The sequence below is a fragment of the Malus sylvestris genome, chromosome 16 (assembly GCF_916048215.2).
Source record: "Malus sylvestris chromosome 16, drMalSylv7.2, whole genome shotgun sequence".
In the NCBI taxonomy this organism is placed as follows: Eukaryota; Viridiplantae; Streptophyta; class Magnoliopsida; order Rosales; family Rosaceae; genus Malus; species Malus sylvestris.
Genome location: NC_062275.1, coordinates 27,493,034 through 27,511,641, shown reverse-complemented (window position 1 = coordinate 27,511,641; position 18,608 = coordinate 27,493,034). Strand labels below are relative to the sequence as shown.

The 18,608-nt window shown below is 38.2% G+C and overlaps 1 protein-coding gene and 1 long non-coding RNA gene across 10 annotated transcripts; both read right to left on the bottom strand.

The window, feature by feature from the left end:
* Positions 1-2,654: 2,654 nt before the first annotated feature.
* LOC126609256 (uncharacterized mitochondrial protein AtMg00820-like) lies at positions 2,655-3,206 on the bottom strand. The gene has a single exon (XM_050277222.1). It carries the CDS (start codon positions 3,204-3,206, stop codon positions 2,655-2,657), a length of 552 nt encoding a protein of 183 aa, XP_050133179.1.
* Positions 3,207-6,835: 3,629 nt separating this feature from the next.
* Positions 6,836-16,371, bottom strand: LOC126609381 (uncharacterized). 9 transcript variants are annotated; one of them, XR_007618129.1, is made up of 4 exons: positions 15,975-16,371; positions 15,558-15,891; positions 14,802-14,860; positions 6,836-7,042 (listed from the first exon to the last, which is right to left on the bottom strand). It is a non-coding gene; the product is annotated as an uncharacterized LOC126609381 (long non-coding RNA). The 9 variants fall into 9 exon arrangements; XR_007618123.1 differs by lacking the exon at positions 14,802-14,860 and adding an exon at positions 8,035-8,789; XR_007618128.1 differs by lacking the exon at positions 14,802-14,860 and adding an exon at positions 8,035-8,093.
* Positions 16,372-18,608: the final 2,237 nt, after the last annotated feature.

Here is an 18,608-nt window from a genome sequence, read left to right as displayed (position 1 = left end):
GGGACGTGTGTACCTTTTATGAGGAAGCTTGAATCTCAACATGCTCCTACATACACGAACAACTACTCTAACCCTCCATGCACATCTAGAACTTCTAGGTCGTTGGGTTGACTATGGTATGTCGAGTTGCCCCTTGGTTTTCGCCTTCCAAGACCTAGAGCCGAAAGTGATAGCTCTAAAGACCTAACTAGAATATTTAAACTGTGGAAAAGCTTGTGTTTCTTATATTTTCTCTCTTCCCCAAAACCTCCTTATACAGTGGTTGGGAAGAGTGTACAAAGACTGAAAAACCCATGAAAATCCCAAGTATATTCTAATATGAATATCTCTTGATTTTCATCTAATTATCACATAGACAATTAGGAGGTTAATATCCTCATGTGGGTGGAATATCCTTTGATATTTATTTATCCCATAAGATAAATCCTACATCTCCCACTCACCCACATAGAGTGTGGCACAGTCTCAATCACTTAGTTCATATCCATTCTAGTCTATCTCCTCATACAGGAAATGGGACGCCATTAAGCTATCACTAAACTAACAACAGTGCATCACTCAGAAGTTCATCGTTTTATGCCCCAGACTGTTCGTCACACACCAGACTTGACATTCTTTATCCCTTGTTAAAAACAATGTCATGTCTCACAAGTATCATATATCCATGTCTTATGTTTAATGACAAATATCAAAAGACGCCACGCAATGATTCACACGACATGGTGTTATCTTCGAATTGTCCTCCTTAAGCTCTCATGTCAGTCTAATTTGATTTAACTGCTTGCCTACACACGCTTCTTGGGACAGTAGCTCACTTAATCGTCTTAGATAAATGTGCTTAAGTAGTGATCATTAAACCTCATCTCTCTAACGTAGACTTTAGTTCAAAGGGCATAAGGGTGCAATCATATAGATTCCTTGTGGTTCACATAGTGATTAAAACATGGATCAATTCATCACTTCCACTATCAGTTGGTTATAACACATACAATATGATTGTATCGTTATTTTAATGAGTGTGTCACATGTCCATTGGACATGCACCATACGGATCTTAGTCTAGTCGCTACACAAGCGCCTAACCTGAGTCTTCTAGCCTAGTTGCCTTCTTGACGCCCACCTAGATACTCATATCTGGCATTACAAGCTTCAACATGAAACAAATCTCATGTTCGACTTCTGTTAAGTCTCATTGTAGACATTTCTAAGGCAAAATTTACCTTGAGCATATTGGTACTTTCAACATACACGTGTTCGGTCTCCCAACCCAATGCATTGAGGACATAAATGTCTCATCTAACTCGCTATCTCAGCACCAAGGCGAATCGTTCGTGTGAAAAATGGATTCTAACTTGGTGATACTCGTAAAGATGTGTAAACAATCATTTAAAAAATAAATAAATATGAAATGAAAAACTTCAATGCCTTTTTATTCAATAATAATGTCAAATACAAAGAAAAACACATCAAACCCTACATAAACCCATATTCTTTACATGAGTCAGAAACAAGTTTCTAATTATGGGCTTAGTCATAGGATCAGCGAGCATATTGCTCGTTGAGATATGTTTCAACACTACTTCACCCTTAGTAACCTTGTTCCTAAAGAAATGATATCGTGTATCTATGTGCTTAGATTTGCCATGATACTTAGGATCTTTAGTGTATGCTAAGGCTGAAGTATTTTCATAGTAGACAAGTACAACTTCTTGAGCATAAGCCATAACTCTGATATGTCGTAGAAACCTCTTAAGCCAGATAGCTGATCCAAGGGTAACATATTTTGACTCCATTGTGGACAGAGCCATACAAGTTTGCTTTTTGCTACACCAAGAAACAATTCCACCTCCAAGGACAAAAGCATAACCTGAGGTGGACTTACGTTCATCTTTATCGCTTGCCCAGTCTACATCACTATATCCTCTCAATTTTAGATCCCCTACTTAGTAACATAGGGCTAAATCTTTTGTTCCTTGCAGGTATCTCATAATCCTCTTGACGGCTTGCCAGTGAGCTTGTCCAGGATTACTTTGATAGTGGTTTACCATGCCTATGGCATGGTAAATGTCAAAATACGTGCAAAGCATCACGGACATCAAACTTTCTGCTGCAGAGGCATAGGGGACGGTTGCCATTTGTTATTTCTCTTTCTTAGTGTTTGGACACTGTTCTAAGCATAATATCGCGCCTCTTTCCATAGGAGTGTCTATGGGTTTGGAGTTCTCCATCTTAAATCGTTCAAGTACCTTCTTAATGTAAGTCTCTTGAGACAAACTTAGAAGTTTCCTTGAGCGATCTCTCGTGATCTTAACTCCAAGCACATAATGTGCTTCACCCATATATGTCATCTCAAAATGGGATGACAGCCACGCTTTCGTGGTTTCTGTGGAGGTTTTTTCATTTCCCACTATTAGGATGTCGTCAACATATAGAAAGAGTATGAGAATACTTTTCTCAGATTTCTTAAGATGCACACAATGGTCTTCCTCAATCATCTCAAAACCAAATGAAGTGATTGAATTATGGAATCTAATGTTCCACTGTCCAGACCCTTGCTTTCGCTCTTGTCCCTTAGCCTCGAAGCCTAGAGGTTGATCCATGTATATCTCCTTGTCTAGTTCTCCATTGAGAAATGTTGTCTTAGCATCCATTTGTTAAAGTTCCAAATCTAGTTGAGCAATAATAGCTAAAATGAGGTGAATAGAGGCAAACCTCACCACATGGGAGAATGTCTCTTCATAGTCTACACCCAATTGCTGAGTGTATCCTTTCGCCATAAGGCGTGCCTTATATTTGTCAATTGAACCATCTGCCTTGCGTTTGATTTTTAAAACCCACTTGTTTCCAATGGTTTCACGCCTAAGAAGAAGGTCAACTAACTCCCATACAATATTTTTGTCCATGGAGCTCATCTTTTCCTCCATTGCAGTTATCCACTTTTCTTTGGCCGTTGAAAACAACTCTTCTTTGTAAGAAGTAGGTTTGTCTTCCTCTGACGGTATGCAAATGTAGGCCTCCCCATCAACTTCAAAATGAAGTTTGGGAATGTGGCCTTTCTTTCTTCTTCGAATTGTGTGACCTAGAATTTCAGAGGGTATACTCCCATCATTGGGCGTATTCTCTTGAATATTTATGGATACATTACTCCTACTGGGTTGTGTACTCCCACTTAGATCAAGTCCTCCTACATCATATTCAGCGACCATCGGATTGGAAATTAATTCCCCTCATTCGCATGATGATGTTACGAGTTCTTCATGTTTTTCCAACTCATGGAGATCAAGGTTTTTTTATAGTATCGCTAAGTTTTAGGAAGTCGTTCTCTATGAATTCCACATCACATGAATCAATCTCGGTTCTTCCTCCATCTGGATGTTCACCATACATCACATAACCTTTCGAGTTTTCACAATATCTTATAAAGATATGTTTATTTGTTCCAGGACCCAACTTTCCAAACTTATTTGATTGATTATGAACAAATCCAGCACAACCCTAAGGATGCAAATTACCCAGATTGGGTTTTACATTATTCCAAAGTTTGTATGGGGTTGAGGGAATCGTCTTTCAAGGCACAAGGTTAAGTATATACGTCACAGTCAATAATGCATCACCCCAGAAAGATATGGGGAGATTTGCTTGCGCCATCATAGACCTGACCATGTCAAATAAAGTTTTGTTTCTTCTTTTAGCAACACCATTTTGTTGTGGTGTGTAAGGAACAAAAAGTTGTCTGGGTATCCCCTTACTTTCACAAAAAACCTTGAATTGGTCAAACAAATACTTACATCCATGATCAATGTGAAGAGCTTTTATAGTTTTCCCTTTTTGATTCTCAACCTTAACTACAAAGCATTTGAAATAATCTAAAGCTTCATAACGATGAGCGATCAAGTACACATAACCATATCACGTGTAATCGTCAATCAAAGTCAGAAAATAAAAGGTGCCATAACGAGCCTTCATACTCATTGGTCCACAGATGTCATAGTGGATTAACTCTAATGGTTGAGTAGCTTGAACAGTCTTTCTAAAAGGTTTTCTAACTGCTTTGCCAGCTAAACAAGGCTTACAAACAACAAAATGACATTAGTGAGTAACCCCAATAGGCCTTCTTTAACTAACCTTGTCATTCTATCTTGCCCTATATGTCCTAGTCTAGCATGCCATGTTTCAAAATTAACATGTTTAATAACAGTTACTAAAGAAGTAGAAGAACAAGAATCAATCAAATCCAAGCAAACAAAATCGTTCTTTATTGAACCATATCCAACTTCAACTTGTTCCAAATATATTACAAGTCTAGATGTGCTTAAGTAAAAAACAATATCCTTCGTATAAAAGTGCAATAACTAAAAGTAAATTAAATTGCATTCCAGGGGTGTGCAAGACATTATGCAGAAGTAGTTGACGCCTAGTGCTTAGTTGAAGTAAATACGAACCAACTCCCAAAGCTTCTGTACAACTTCCTTCACCCACGTACACCCAATGTGACTTTGCTTGAAAGCCTTGATAATTTTTGAACCCCCTTTTATCTCGCGTCACATGCTTGGTTGCTTCTGTGTCTACAATCTAATTGTCGGACGTGTGAGCAACATGTATATGCAAACATACACAAACAATGACAGATTTAGGGTTAAGGATTACCTTTCTATTTGACTTGGATTCGTCTTTCTTGCCACCTTTACCTCTGTGGGCCTTGATGTTATTAGAATTAAGAGCAAGCTTTGCATCATTTTTCTCAGACTTGGTCTTACCCTTTCCTTTGAACTGGTTACCCTTTTTGAACCCACCTTGAGTCAAAAGGGCAGTACTCTGGGTCGTCACTCATCACTCACCTTCCAATTCAACATGACGCGAGATGTCATGAAAGTTCTTAATTTGATCATTGTGCATCATGATATGTTTAAGGGCATCTCATGAGTCTGGGAGTGACCTAATCACATTTTGGACTTGCTGTTCATCGATGAGGATACTCCTAGCAGCTTTCAAATCTCGTATCATGCTAGACATCTTCCTAAGATGTTCAGATACAGAGTGCTTAGGATCCATCATGTAAGCCCCAAACCTAAATATAGACTTACGTAAGTCAATGAACCACAATGATTCACTCGCCAGCTGTGTCCTAAAAACACAGCACACGCGCTGCCACGCGCCGCCCAAAGCGGGGTTTCAATTATCTCTCTAACCACTTGGTTTTTCTTTACCAAATTTTAAACATAGTCTCATATGAATGTAAAGAACATAACCCAATCGTTAAAACCCAGAAAAAATAAGCATGGAAAAAACGACAATTTTAAAGACAAGCATTCATGGCATATTCATATATATCTCATGCTATCAAGGTTTTCATACATGGCATATTCATATATCTCTCATGCTTTCATGCGAGGAGTGTGTGAGTGGCTCTAATACCATTGTTGGAAATTATAAATAAATTCAAAAGGACGTGTGTACCTTTTATGCTGAAGCTTGAATCTCAACACGCTCCTACATACACGAACAACACGCTCCTACATACGTGAAGGAAATATTTGTGAAAGCAAGTTCATTTGAGCAACATCTATAATATGCAATTAACAATTAAAGGCGGAATCATGCTTGTATACACTAAAAAACAAAACTTTACCCATGAAATTCAAGGCCTAGTGAGTGTGGCGAACCAAGACTCTGTTGGAAATGTGCCCTAAAACCAATCATATGATGATACTTTACGAACATTTCACAAAGTTAAACTAATGTAGTTTAAATATAAAGGGCAAAGATTATTGTTTGAGCCGTCTCATATAAATGTTATAAGCTTAAACGATAAGTCCAAGGAATATGTGATTGGGAGAATGCAATCTAAAGAAGTTAGATTCATGAGACCATTCTTTCGTAGACACATCCTAAACGTTCCTGATCATAGGATTGCCAATTGGGCATTGACAGTCCGTTAAGATCAGTACGTGTTGTGTCTTCTCTTAGGGAGAGTGACTAGTCTCGAGTCATTGGTGTGTGTGACATCAAGACAAGTACGTAGGTGCTCAATAGAGAATGAGTTCACTGAACACGATCAACGAAGAGTTCTCATATTCATGTCACATGAGAACTCATGGTTGGGATAATGCAAAGTAGTCCTTTGACCTGAGGCATCACAGTTGTCTTGTGGTTAAGTCCTTGATCTTTGATTATGTCAAAGTCACCCCATCCGCGGGTGTCCACGGCATCGTTGGGGTTAAGCCACTTAGCCATGGAGACAATTGAATGCGCAACAAGGGATCTCTAACCTTCAAACCGTTTGGGGGAGAATACTCTATGATATGATTGAAAATCTCTGATCATAGTATGAATGAGATTTAGGAAGGCGTTCCAAATCACATTCAAGGTAATCATATAAGTAAACGAATCACATTGGATAGTAGACATGAATAAACTATCAAACCAAACAATGTGGTCAAGAGTATTGTATTAGAGAAAGACCGTATTGCATTTGTAATCCTAAACTGAATAGGTTCTCCACCTCTTCTGATTAGCTTGGATAACCATGATATGCTGCTAGGTGTCACTCATGGTTTGTGGAAGCCCTAAACGTGTATAATCACTAAAGGGAGAATTGAAAGTAAGTTTCAATTCACAATCGATTTGAAATGGTTTTAATCGCCCGCTGCCTCGCTAAAAGGAACCTAATGGATCGTACACCGTGTAAGGTGGAGATTGAAGAAACAATGGAGATGAGTAAGAATAATTAAATGGTTTAATTATTTATGGCAAGGATTAATTAATATGTTAATTAATCAAACGAATAAGTTCGTAAAATACCACGGGTTAGTTTTGGGCCTCAAGGCCCAATGGGCTTCGAACGTCAAGCCCATTGTGACACACCCCGTCCCGAAGGAGGGCATGCTGGCCGTCACGTGAGAGTGACGTAACCATTTGCACAGTACGGAAGCTTTAAGATACAATTTAAATTGATACACCCGAAGGTGAGTCCTAATTTTGTCCAATCTGTCAGAACACCGTCGAATTCCTCGTAGTCACCACACCTTTGTGATTCCTGAACCTGGAGGGGCGCAAAACCAAAATTGAGTGGGTCAGTAAAACAATTCTTTTCCAAATCCAAACATTTCTCAAAACGTTGTAACCCCTCTCCGTAAAACCTGTATACTTTCCCAGAAATGTAAAATATAAATATACATATATATTCTCAAAACTTCATTTTTACTATCTCAACATTATCTCTTTATCAATCATGCCATGCCATGTCATCTCAACATTTCTCATATTAATTATGCCATGCCACATCATCTCAACAGTAATAAGGTATGAATGCATCAACATAATCATATCAGGTGCAAGAAAGTAATCAACCGTAGGCCCTCTAATAGCCCTATACGGTTGAACCTAGAGCTCAAAATCTATCATTATCACTCTACCGGAGTCACCTCTGTGACCCGTCCGGCCTTCTGCACGCAAGTTACGCTCTAGTGCTTCTCATAAATCATCTGTGCACATAATCTAAGGTCACCCACCAGTCGGAATCTCACTAACACTCTCGCGACTGGTCTGTCGTACCCACTCCGCGTGGACTGTACGACTAGCATCTACTTGGATCCAAGGCGAGCGTGCGATGCGGTGAATACTATAAGCACTAAACCATGGTGCAGGATTTGAGCTCAATATATATCATCATCATCATAACAGTAATTAAATACTCATCTGTGCGTCCACCGCACCATTTCATACGTATGCATCATAAATCAATTCTTACCTGTGCGTCCACCGCACCAATTCATACATATGCATCATAAATCAATTCTTACATGTGCGTCCACCGCACCAATTCATACATATGCATCATATATTAATTCATGCATGGCATTTCAACTCACATTTCTATATACTTTTCATATCAATTCTATGCATGGTATTTCACTTCCCGTTTTTTTTTTCCACATAACTCATATGCATTTCATTTTAAACATATTTTCATTTCAATTCAATTTCTGGGAAACGTCAAGTATATATATACGGAAAACAAAACTGCCCACTCACCTGGAGTTCGTCCAACAACTCCCTAGCACCACACATCAAGGCGTCATGACGATCGCCGCCTAGAATAGTAATCAAATCCAGGCTCAGAATTCATATCGATAGAATACATAACTTATATAAAATACGTCACTACGTTGATCGATCCGGAAGATCTGCCACTCAGATTTTAAATCCATAACTTCCAGAGGTCCACATTATACCTCTAGGACAACATCCTAAAATTTCATTACCATCCAACGGTCGGATCTCCGTCAATTTCCAAAACTAAGTGACGGTTAACATTTTATATTATGGACTTACAATTCCAATTCCGGAAGATCCGTAACTCGGATTCCCAATCCGTAAGTTCCAATAATCCTCAAATATTACGTATTACAACGTATCAAAGTTTGGTGATGATCCAACGGTCGGATCATCAATTCACATTTTCACCTAAATGTGAAAACTATAAAACGTTATTTGAACACCTAACCAACAATCCTCAATAACTTTCTCATACGGTGTTCAATTTAGGTATATGAATATACCACAGTGATCTACTCGACGTCACGGACGTCGACATATTTTTAAAATAATTTTATTTTTATTTTTTTTTTACTGTAGCACCTTCTTCTTCCTTGGGTCGCCGGACTGGTTTTTCCGGCGGCCGTATTCTGGGCAGTTTTTCAAATTGCCATAACTTTGTCATTTCTCAACGAAATCAAGTGATTCAAAAACGAAAGTTGTAGCCCTTGAAGATACAAAGAGAATGGTACCTTGCACAACATCTAGTTCGCCGTGGTTTGGCCGGAAACTGCCTCGAAAGCCTCGGAGGTCGCCGGAAACTGGGTATTTTTCAAATGAGTATAACTTCTTCAATACTCAACGAAATTGAGTGAAACAAAAAGGAAAGTTGTAGTACTTGACGAGACGAAGAGATTGATACCTACCTTGACTCCTAACTCGCCAGGGATTCGCCGGAAAACGCCTCGAAAGCTCCGGCCAAACTTTGAACTTGTCGATCTCCGTGTTCTTACGTCCAAAAACTTCCAACGAAGCACTCCGAGCTTCCTTGGGACCTCACCAAGCTTGCTATGAGCTTGGATTGTCCTAAAACAAAGTCAATTCGAAGATCATGAACAGTGGACTTTCACGGGGAGTTTAGAATCTAGGTTTTCCGAAGTAAAACTTACCTGAAATTGGTGTCTACGTGATCGTGGAGTCCTCAGGAATGCCATGGTAGCTTTAAATCCGACGTTGGTATAAGTTTTAGGTGGTTTTGGGTGGTTGCCTGTGTGTTCGAGAGGGTGAGAGAGAGAACTGAGAGTAATCGTGAGGGAGGAGAGAGAGAGAGTGTGAAGGACAGTATACGGGAAATGGGGAGGGTTTTGAGGTGTGGGGATCCCACATGTCCAATCCAATCCCAATTTCATAAAATTCCATCATAAAATTTAAGTCTAAGTCTCCACTCTAATTACCAAATTTTTTTGGAGCTTAGATATAACGAACGTGAAAATTATACCTTAGTCACGTATTAGGGACATTTTCGTAATTTCATGTCCTCGGAATTAAAAATTCCGGGACGGGCTGTGACAATCTCCCCTCCTTATAGAATTTCGTCCCCGAAATTCCAGCAACCAACTAAATCATCTATACTCATACAATAGCCTCGGATAAATCTCTCTCATCCGATTCTCTTTCTCCCACATAATTTTCTACTGAATGATTTCCTTCACAAAGCTTTTACTACTTACTCTGTCTTAATTCTCAGGACCTTCTTTTTCCAATCCAAAGTCGTCCTTGGTTCCTTATCAAGTCGAATCCAATTTAATTCTCAATAGTTGCACCAGAATTCCATGAGACGACTCTGCCACCTAGTGACAACGCATCGAACACAAATACATTAAGTACCGTTGCCCTGTCTGAAAAAAAATTTATTACTCAACACTGGAGTAATTGTACTAACTTGGTACATTGACCAATTATCACTTCAAATTCGATCATAACCATCCTATGTACAAGGAAACTTGTACACATAATCCAAAGTAATATCTTTCCATTTCCACTGCGAAACAGAAAATAGTTATCTCAATCCAAAGGTTTATCTCTTTCTGCCTCAATCTGCTGACCAAATAAAACTGTCGAATGGTATGATAAATCTTATTAGTTTTGGAATATTGCAGAAGTTGAACAGTGAACTTCGTCCAATATTTGCTTGCTTCAAATCCTCAGCATTAGGCACATACTTTTTGTTTTCTTGTATCCACATACCATTTGATTCACGAATCATGTACTCATTCTTTTTCCCTTCTTTCTCTGCCTTGGTTAATTCTTAAATTTCCTCGTCAAACATTTAAGTTTCGAGTACGAACTTACTAAAAATGCCTAACTTGAAATTTAACAAGTATAACTTCTTCTCGATCTTGCATTTTTAATTTTTCTTCCATTGGTTTTCAATCCACAAGATGATACTCTTGGCAAACGTGCCAGACATTAATCTTACTGTAGTCTTCTCACCAAGTGCTTCAGCTAGAACAAACTTTACGATCACCCTGATCGTACAATCATGTTCATTAAGCAATACAATTCACTTTCGCTGCCTCATATCAAAATCCTTCCAAGTAATGGATATTGAAGACTCTTTTGATTTGTAAAATCTTGCATTCTTATCAAATATAATGCCTTCATAACTTCACAGCAAGAATGGTAATCATGACTTCCAAGTCACCCGTAGGGTAATTCATCTCATGAGGTTCCTTTTATCGTGAAACGTATGCAATCACCCTAACATTTGCATCAACATGCCTCCAATACCATTCAAGAAACATCACTAAAAATTTATGATTACCACTATTCTCTGGGAATACCAAAATACGTGCATGAGTGAGGAAATACTTCAGTTGTTGAATCCTTTGCTTACAATTCCTTCCCACTCATACCTAACCTCTTTTCTCAACAGTCTCGTCAATGACAAAGCAATGACTGAAAAATCTTTCACAACCATCCAAGATAGCCTGGTAAGCTAAGAAATTCCAAATCTCAATTACGACTCGTGGTTGTTCCAAATTTTAATTTCTGTTACCTTTTAAGGATTCACTTGAATACCTTAAGAATATATAACATATCCCAGAAATGCTGCTTGATTCATCCAACATTCGCATTTGCTAAACTTAGCATACAATCGACATTCTTCCAATCTTTGTTCTACCGACTTAATACGTTTACATGCTCTGCTCTGGCTCAGAATATGCCAGAATATCTTCAATGAAAATGATATCAATTATCAAGGCATTATTGGAATACTTCATCCATCAACTCATAAAACCGCATGAGTATCCACATAGCATCACCAAACTTTATAAGGACCATAACAAGTCCAGAAACCATCTTATGATCAACGTCACTTATAATATTCAATTGGTAGTAACCAGATCTCAATTCAATCTTTGAATCTTCGCAATTACTTCTGAGCTGGTTAAATAAACATCAGTACATCACCATGGATAACGGTTCTTAATCGTTACCCGACTTCATTGTCTATAATCAATGAACAATCTCTAAGTCCATTTTCTTTCTCACCAACAAACTAGGGCTCCTCAAAAGTGTTGTACTAGGTTGAATGAAACTTTTATCAACCAATTCTTTCAACTGAATTTCCAATTCCCTTAACTCATCCTGAACCAATCTCCAATATAAATTTATACCTGGCAACAAATCAATAATGAACCTCATATCTCTGCCTGAAGGCAATCCAGGTATACTTTCAAGGAAGACATCAAGAAAAGTCTAACTCTTTCGACATTATTCACACTACTCCAAACAACATCATTTAGCACCACATGAGCTAAGTATTTTTGACAGCCTTTCGAAAACAATCTCTTTGCTCTCACAGCATAAATAACGGCCTGACTCAATCCACTTTGCATACTTACAAAAGTAATCTCTGGTCATCCAGATCGATGGAAAGTACTGGTTTCCCGTAACATTCCGTCTTGTCACAATTATAACCAACCAATCTAATGGAACAGAATTAACTGATACAATATATATTCTATTATTATTAAGCATTCTAAATAAGTACAACACTAACATAAAATAACCTACCGGTTTGCTTGCTTAACGAATCCACGAATGAGTTATTAATATTACGGTCTGCAGCCCGCAATACTGATAAATCATCGTTGTCTCGATAAGTAGGCAACCACTCTCAAAGATATAACATTACTATTTTGTTACTCAAGGCAAAATACATACACTCGTCTCAACTACATTTATTTACTACTCTCTAGGTAATAACATACATAATAAGAAATATATCAGCCGAAGTCAACTAGAATGACCAATACGGCTGATTTAACTCTTATCTCAATAATACGTCAGCCGGATCCACTCCGCGTGGTCGGTACGGCCGAGCCTATAACTCACCAATTTCTCATGTGTCAATCGAATCCACTTCTCATGGTCTGTACGACTGAACATATAACTCATCAAATCTCTCTGTACCCACGGTCAATCCGACCAAACTACTAAATCCATAACTCTGCTGAATCGACACTATGATATCATGGAAAATTGTTGAGTACAACTGATTCTAGGGACGATTCACAATTCTGTGTCCCCTCTGTTCACATAAACACATTCATTAATTTCACACTTCCCAAAGTGTTAATTTTGTACCTGCTGCACAAGGTACATTTCCTTTACTCGAGACACCTTGTCTCAAATATCTGGGATTACCAGTATATCCATCACTTTTATTCTGACCAGCGACATTAAAACCTCAGCTAGAAGAATTAACTCTAGCTTCACTTCTTTCGAAGCTCTAAATCTTTCTATATCCTTGATATGACGAATCATTAACTTTATCGTCTTCTTTTAATTCCCATTCATTTCTTATTCTTCTTTATTCTCGTTGCTCATGTTCTCAGAGTCCTCAAGATTCAACAACATCTAGCATACTCCTGATAAGAACTACAATGGATAGTGGTCACCCAAAATACCACTTCCCTTTTGTCACCCAGCTTAAAACAACATAACACCTCCACCAAATTAACAACAATATCTGGATGGAACGAGGCTAGTCTGAAAACTTTCTATAATATCCCTCGATCATCACCTTCCTTGTCTCATATTTGTAAACTCTTGTTTACTACCATCGATAAATGCCGGAGGGATAAACTTTTCCTTTAAACAAGTCCTTAAACAATTCTCAATCGACTGATTCCTCTGGTGACAACAATTCATACTCCTGTTTCCACCAGGATACAAATTCATAACCAAAACCAAGTAGTCGTCTCGACCCCTTGTCAGAAGGAAGATTCCTTTGACTTGCATATTCCGAAACATCTTTTCCAATTGGTTAATCCGTCACTTTGTTCCCTCAGGTTCATCATTTCTCTTAAGTGATTCAAATTCAACTTATAACCCGTCTTAAAATGTCCATTTTTCTAATATACTGAATCACCATAAGAATAGTTTCCCCTAACCCGCTAAATCAAGGAGACTAAGTTCCTCTAACTACGTGGTTTGCTACGAGGCGGTGTAGTTCTGACAGAATTCACTAGAAACTTCTCAAGATGTCCAAGATTGCAACCATGCTCTGATACCAACTGACACACCCCGTCCCGAAGGAGGGCATGCTGGCCGTCACGTGAGAGTGACGTAACCATTTGCACAGTACGGAAGCTTTAAGATACAATTTAAATTGATACACCCGAAGGTGAGTCCTAATTTTGTCCAATCTGTCAGAACACCGTCGAATTCCTCGTAGTCACCACACCTTTGTGATTCCTGAACCTGGAGGGGCGCAAAACCAAAATTGAGTGGGTCAGTAAAACAATTCTTTTCCAAATCCAAACATTTCTCAAAACGTTGTAACCCCTCTCCGTAAAACCTGTATACTTTCCCAGAAATGTAAAATATAAATATACATATATATTCTCAAAACTTCATTTTTACTATCTCAACATTATCTCTTTATCAATCATGCCATGCCATGTCATCTCAACATTTCTCATATTAATTATGCCATGCCACATCATCTCAACAGTAATAAGGTATGAATGCATCAACATAATCATATCAGGTGCAAGAAAGTAATCAACCGTAGGCCCTCTAATAGCCCTATACGGTTGAACCTAGAGCTCAAAATCTATCATTATCACTCTACCGGAGTCACCTCTGTGACCCGTCCGGCCTTCTGCACGCAAGTTACGCTCTAGTGCTTCTCATAAATCATCTGTGCACATAATCTAAGGTCACCCACCAGTCGGAATCTCACTAACACTCTCGCGACTGGTCTGTCGTACCCACTCCGCGTGGACTGTACGACTAGCATCTACTTGGATCCAAGGCGAGCGTGCGATGCGGTGAATACTATAAGCACTAAACCATGGTGCAGGATTTGAGCTCAATATATATCATCATCATCATAACAGTAATTAAATACTCATCTGTGCGTCCACCGCACCATTTCATACGTATGCATCATAAATCAATTCTTACCTGTGCGTCCACCGCACCAATTCATACATATGCATCATAAATCAATTCTTACATGTGCGTCCACCGCACCAATTCATACATATGCATCATATATTAATTCATGCATGGCATTTCAACTCACATTTCTATATACTTTTCATATCAATTCTATGCATGGTATTTCACTTCCCGTTTTTTTTTTCCACATAACTCATATGCATTTCATTTTAAACATATTTTCATTTCAATTCAATTTCTGGGAAACGTCAAGTATATATATACGGAAAACAAAACTGCCCACTCACCTGGAGTTCGTCCAACAACTCCCTAGCACCACACATCAAGGCGTCATGACGATCGCCGCCTAGAATAGTAATCAAATCCAGGCTCAGAATTCATATCGATAGAATACATAACTTATATAAAATACGTCACTACGTTGATCGATCCGGAAGATCTGCCACTCAGATTTTAAATCCATAACTTCCAGAGGTCCACATTATACCTCTAGGACAACATCCTAAAATTTCATTACCATCCAACGGTCGGATCTCCGTCAATTTCCAAAACTAAGTGACGGTTAACATTTTATATTATGGACTTACAATTCCAATTCCGGAAGATCCGTAACTCGGATTCCCAATCCGTAAGTTCCAATAATCCTCAAATATTACGTATTACAACGTATCAAAGTTTGGTGATGATCCAACGGTCGGATCATCAATTCACATTTTCACCTAAATGTGAAAACTATAAAACGTTATTTGAACACCTAACCAACAATCCTCAATAACTTTCTCATACGGTGTTCAATTTAGGTATATGAATATACCACAGTGATCTACTCGACGTCACGGACGTCGACATATTTTTAAAATAATTTTATTTTTATTTTTTTTTTTACTGTAGCACCTTCTTCTTCCTTGGGTCGCCGGACTGGTTTTTCCGGCGGCCGTATTCTGGGCAGTTTTTCAAATTGCCATAACTTTGTCATTTCTCAACGAAATCAAGTGATTCAAAAACGAAAGTTGTAGCCCTTGAAGATACAAAGATAATGGTACCTTGCACAACACCTAGTTCGCCGTGGTTTGGCCGGAAACTGCCTCGAAAGCCTCGGAGGTCGCCGGAAACTGGGTATTTTTCAAATGAGTATAACTTCTTCAATACTCAACGAAATTGAGTGAAACAAAAAGGAAAGTTGTAGTACTTGACGAGACGAAGAGATTGATACCTACCTTGACTCCTAACTCGCCAGGGATTCGCCGGAAAACGCCTCGAAAGCTCCGGCCAAACTTTGAACTTGTCGATCTCCGTGTTCTTACGTCCAAAAACTTCCAACGAAGCACTCCGAGCTTCCTTGGGACCTCACCAAGCTTGCTATGAGCTTGGATTGTCCTAAAACAAAGTCAATTCGAAGATCATGAACAGTGGACTTTCACGGGGAGTTTAGAATCTAGGTTTTCCGAAGTAAAACTTACCTGAAATTGGTGTCTACGTGATCGTGGAGTCCTCAGGAATGCCATGGTAGCTTTAAATCCGACGTTGGTATAAGTTTTAGGTGGTTTTGGGTGGTTGCCTGTGTGTTCGAGAGGGTGAGAGAGAGAGAACTGAGAGTAATCGTGAGGGAGGAGAGAGAGAGAGTGTGAAGGACAGTATACGGGAAATGGGGAGGGTTTTGAGGTGTGGGGATCCCACATGTCCAATCCAATCCCAATTTCATAAAATTCCATCATAAAATTTAAGTCTAAGTCTCCACTCTAATTACCAAATTTTTTTGGAGCTTAGATATAACGAACGTGAAAATTATACCTTAGTCACGTATTAGGGACATTTTCGTAATTTCATGTCCTCGGAATTAAAAATTCCGGGACGGGCTGTGACACATTGACTTAAGTTGTATGACAACTTAATTCACAAAGGCCCAAAATCCCAATAAAACCCTTATGGCCGGCCATGTTAGAGAGAATGGCTTTTTGGTTCTTTAGGTCACTTATTTGAAGGGACTATATAAAGGACTTTATAGCCTAAATTCATTAAGTGTTCTTTTGGAGAAAATTGGAGAGAACATGTCTCTCCTTTTCTCTCTAGGAGGCCGGCCCCCTTGGAGGGATTAGCTAGCAATCCCACTCCTCCAAGGTCACTCATTTCTTCTCCAATCTAACCTTGGTGTGGAGATTTAGAGGTTCTCTATTTTGAGAACTTGGAGAAACCTTTTCATCCATCCAAATCCATAGATTTAAGATGCAAGGAATGAAGGCCCTCTCTTTGGGTGATTAGCCTTTGCTTATGCAAAGAGGAATCTACAAAGGTATAAATTTCTCAACTCACTTTGTTTTGAGTTGAGTCTTGGTTCACCAATCTACTAGGCTTTGAATTTCATGGGTAATGTTTTGTTTTTGAGTGCATGCTAGCATGATTCCGCCTTTAATTGTTAATTGCATGCTTATAGATGTTGCTCAAATGAACATGTTTTCACAAAATCATCCTTCAAGTGGTATCAGAGCCTACGTCTAGTAGTTGGTGAATCCTTTTGGGTTTTGTAGTTCATAGTTTTGATTTAAAAGTTGTAATATGTTACAAGCTTTATTCTTGTTTCTTTGAATGTAAATTTTGTTAGAAAATTTGCCATCTCAAATGTTGTAGATGTAGTTCATATGAGCATGAATATTTGAGCTATAATTTGGTGCCATGTTTTTGGGAAAATTCGGCCAAATCCAAAGGGTGGATTTTTGGGTTCTTGTTTGACTTGTTAAAAGTGTTTTCAAGTGACTTTTGGAACCCCTATGTACCCTAGTTTGGTTATATGTTATTTCCCTAAAGTTTGAGTGGTTTTGGGATGTTTTTTGGGTGAAAAATGTTCATGGAAATGTTTGAGTTTTTCATGAGTGTTCTTCATTGTTCTTGACATTTTTGCCAAGAACAAAAAGTTTGGTGTTTTGATTTATTTCATAAAGTTTTTGTTTTATGATTTATCATATATTTAAATGTATTAGATATTTATTTAAAAGGTGTAAGAAATATTGGTGGGTGTGAAAGGATTAATTTCCTTTCACACACACCACTTGCATGACATTTATGTCATGCACCACTTGCATGCTTTATGTCTAAAACTACAAATCAACACACACATCACTCCATTTGCTTCCTATAACCGGCCACTCCCTCAAAGGGAGTACTTTTGGGGTTTTTATGCAATTATATAAAGTTTTGATACTTTTGTGTATTTGCACTTTGGCCCAAAAGTTTACGTTTTTACGTTTAGGTCCAAAAACGCTAAAGGACAAATTGTTTTGCTCCTTTAATGAAGTTTTTGCATTGTTTAAATTTTGGGTTCTAGTTGTAATTACATGAAGTAGTGGACTTTTGTGTTTTTACAAAGTGACCTCAAAAGTTTATGTTTTTGCAATATGGCCCAAAAGTTGTGGTAATTGCATTTTGGCCCAAATTAGGTTGGGAACAAAATTGTTTTGTCTCTTTAAATGAGAATTAGATTTTCATTTCATTTAGCTCCCTTTAAATCAATTTTATGGATACAAAAACCAAATGAAAATGTTGCATTCAATTTAATTAGTTAAAGTGTTAATTAATTAAAGGGTGATTATGAACCTAAGCCTATGATAATTGAGCTATGTGATAGGCCGTTTCAAATTTGTTTGAACCATGGAAATGTGTAGATTAGATTTTGGTTGTAATTTGATTTGATCAAATGTTGTAAAAGAGCATAAGCTCTTCTTTACTTTAAAGTAATTTGAATTATTCAAATGTTGTAATGAGCATAAGCTCACCTTTACTTTGAAGTACTTCTTTCTTGCTTTATTTGATATGCATGAAAATGAAGTAGTTGGGTCCAACGCCCCTAAGACAACACGCCTTAATGTGATTAAACGCGTAACTAAAATCAATCACCATCCCTAGATCGAGATTCAACACAAGGCTCGTGTTGAATCTAATCAAAGGTTCATAGTCATCCTAAGGCCCTAAGGCAACTATATAGTCCATCAAATGAATGCAAAAGGTTATGTTAGTAGTATCATATACTCTTACTTTAAAAAACCGTTTTATAAGCATAGTGGGAGTATTATATACAACTAAAACAATCAAATGGACCAATA

Bases quoted from the DNA above. Each gene is read 5' to 3' on its own strand.
- LOC126609256 (XM_050277222.1), bottom strand. From the start codon at position 3,206: ATGGTCGCTGAATATGATGTAGGAGGACTTGATCTAAGTGGGAGTACA.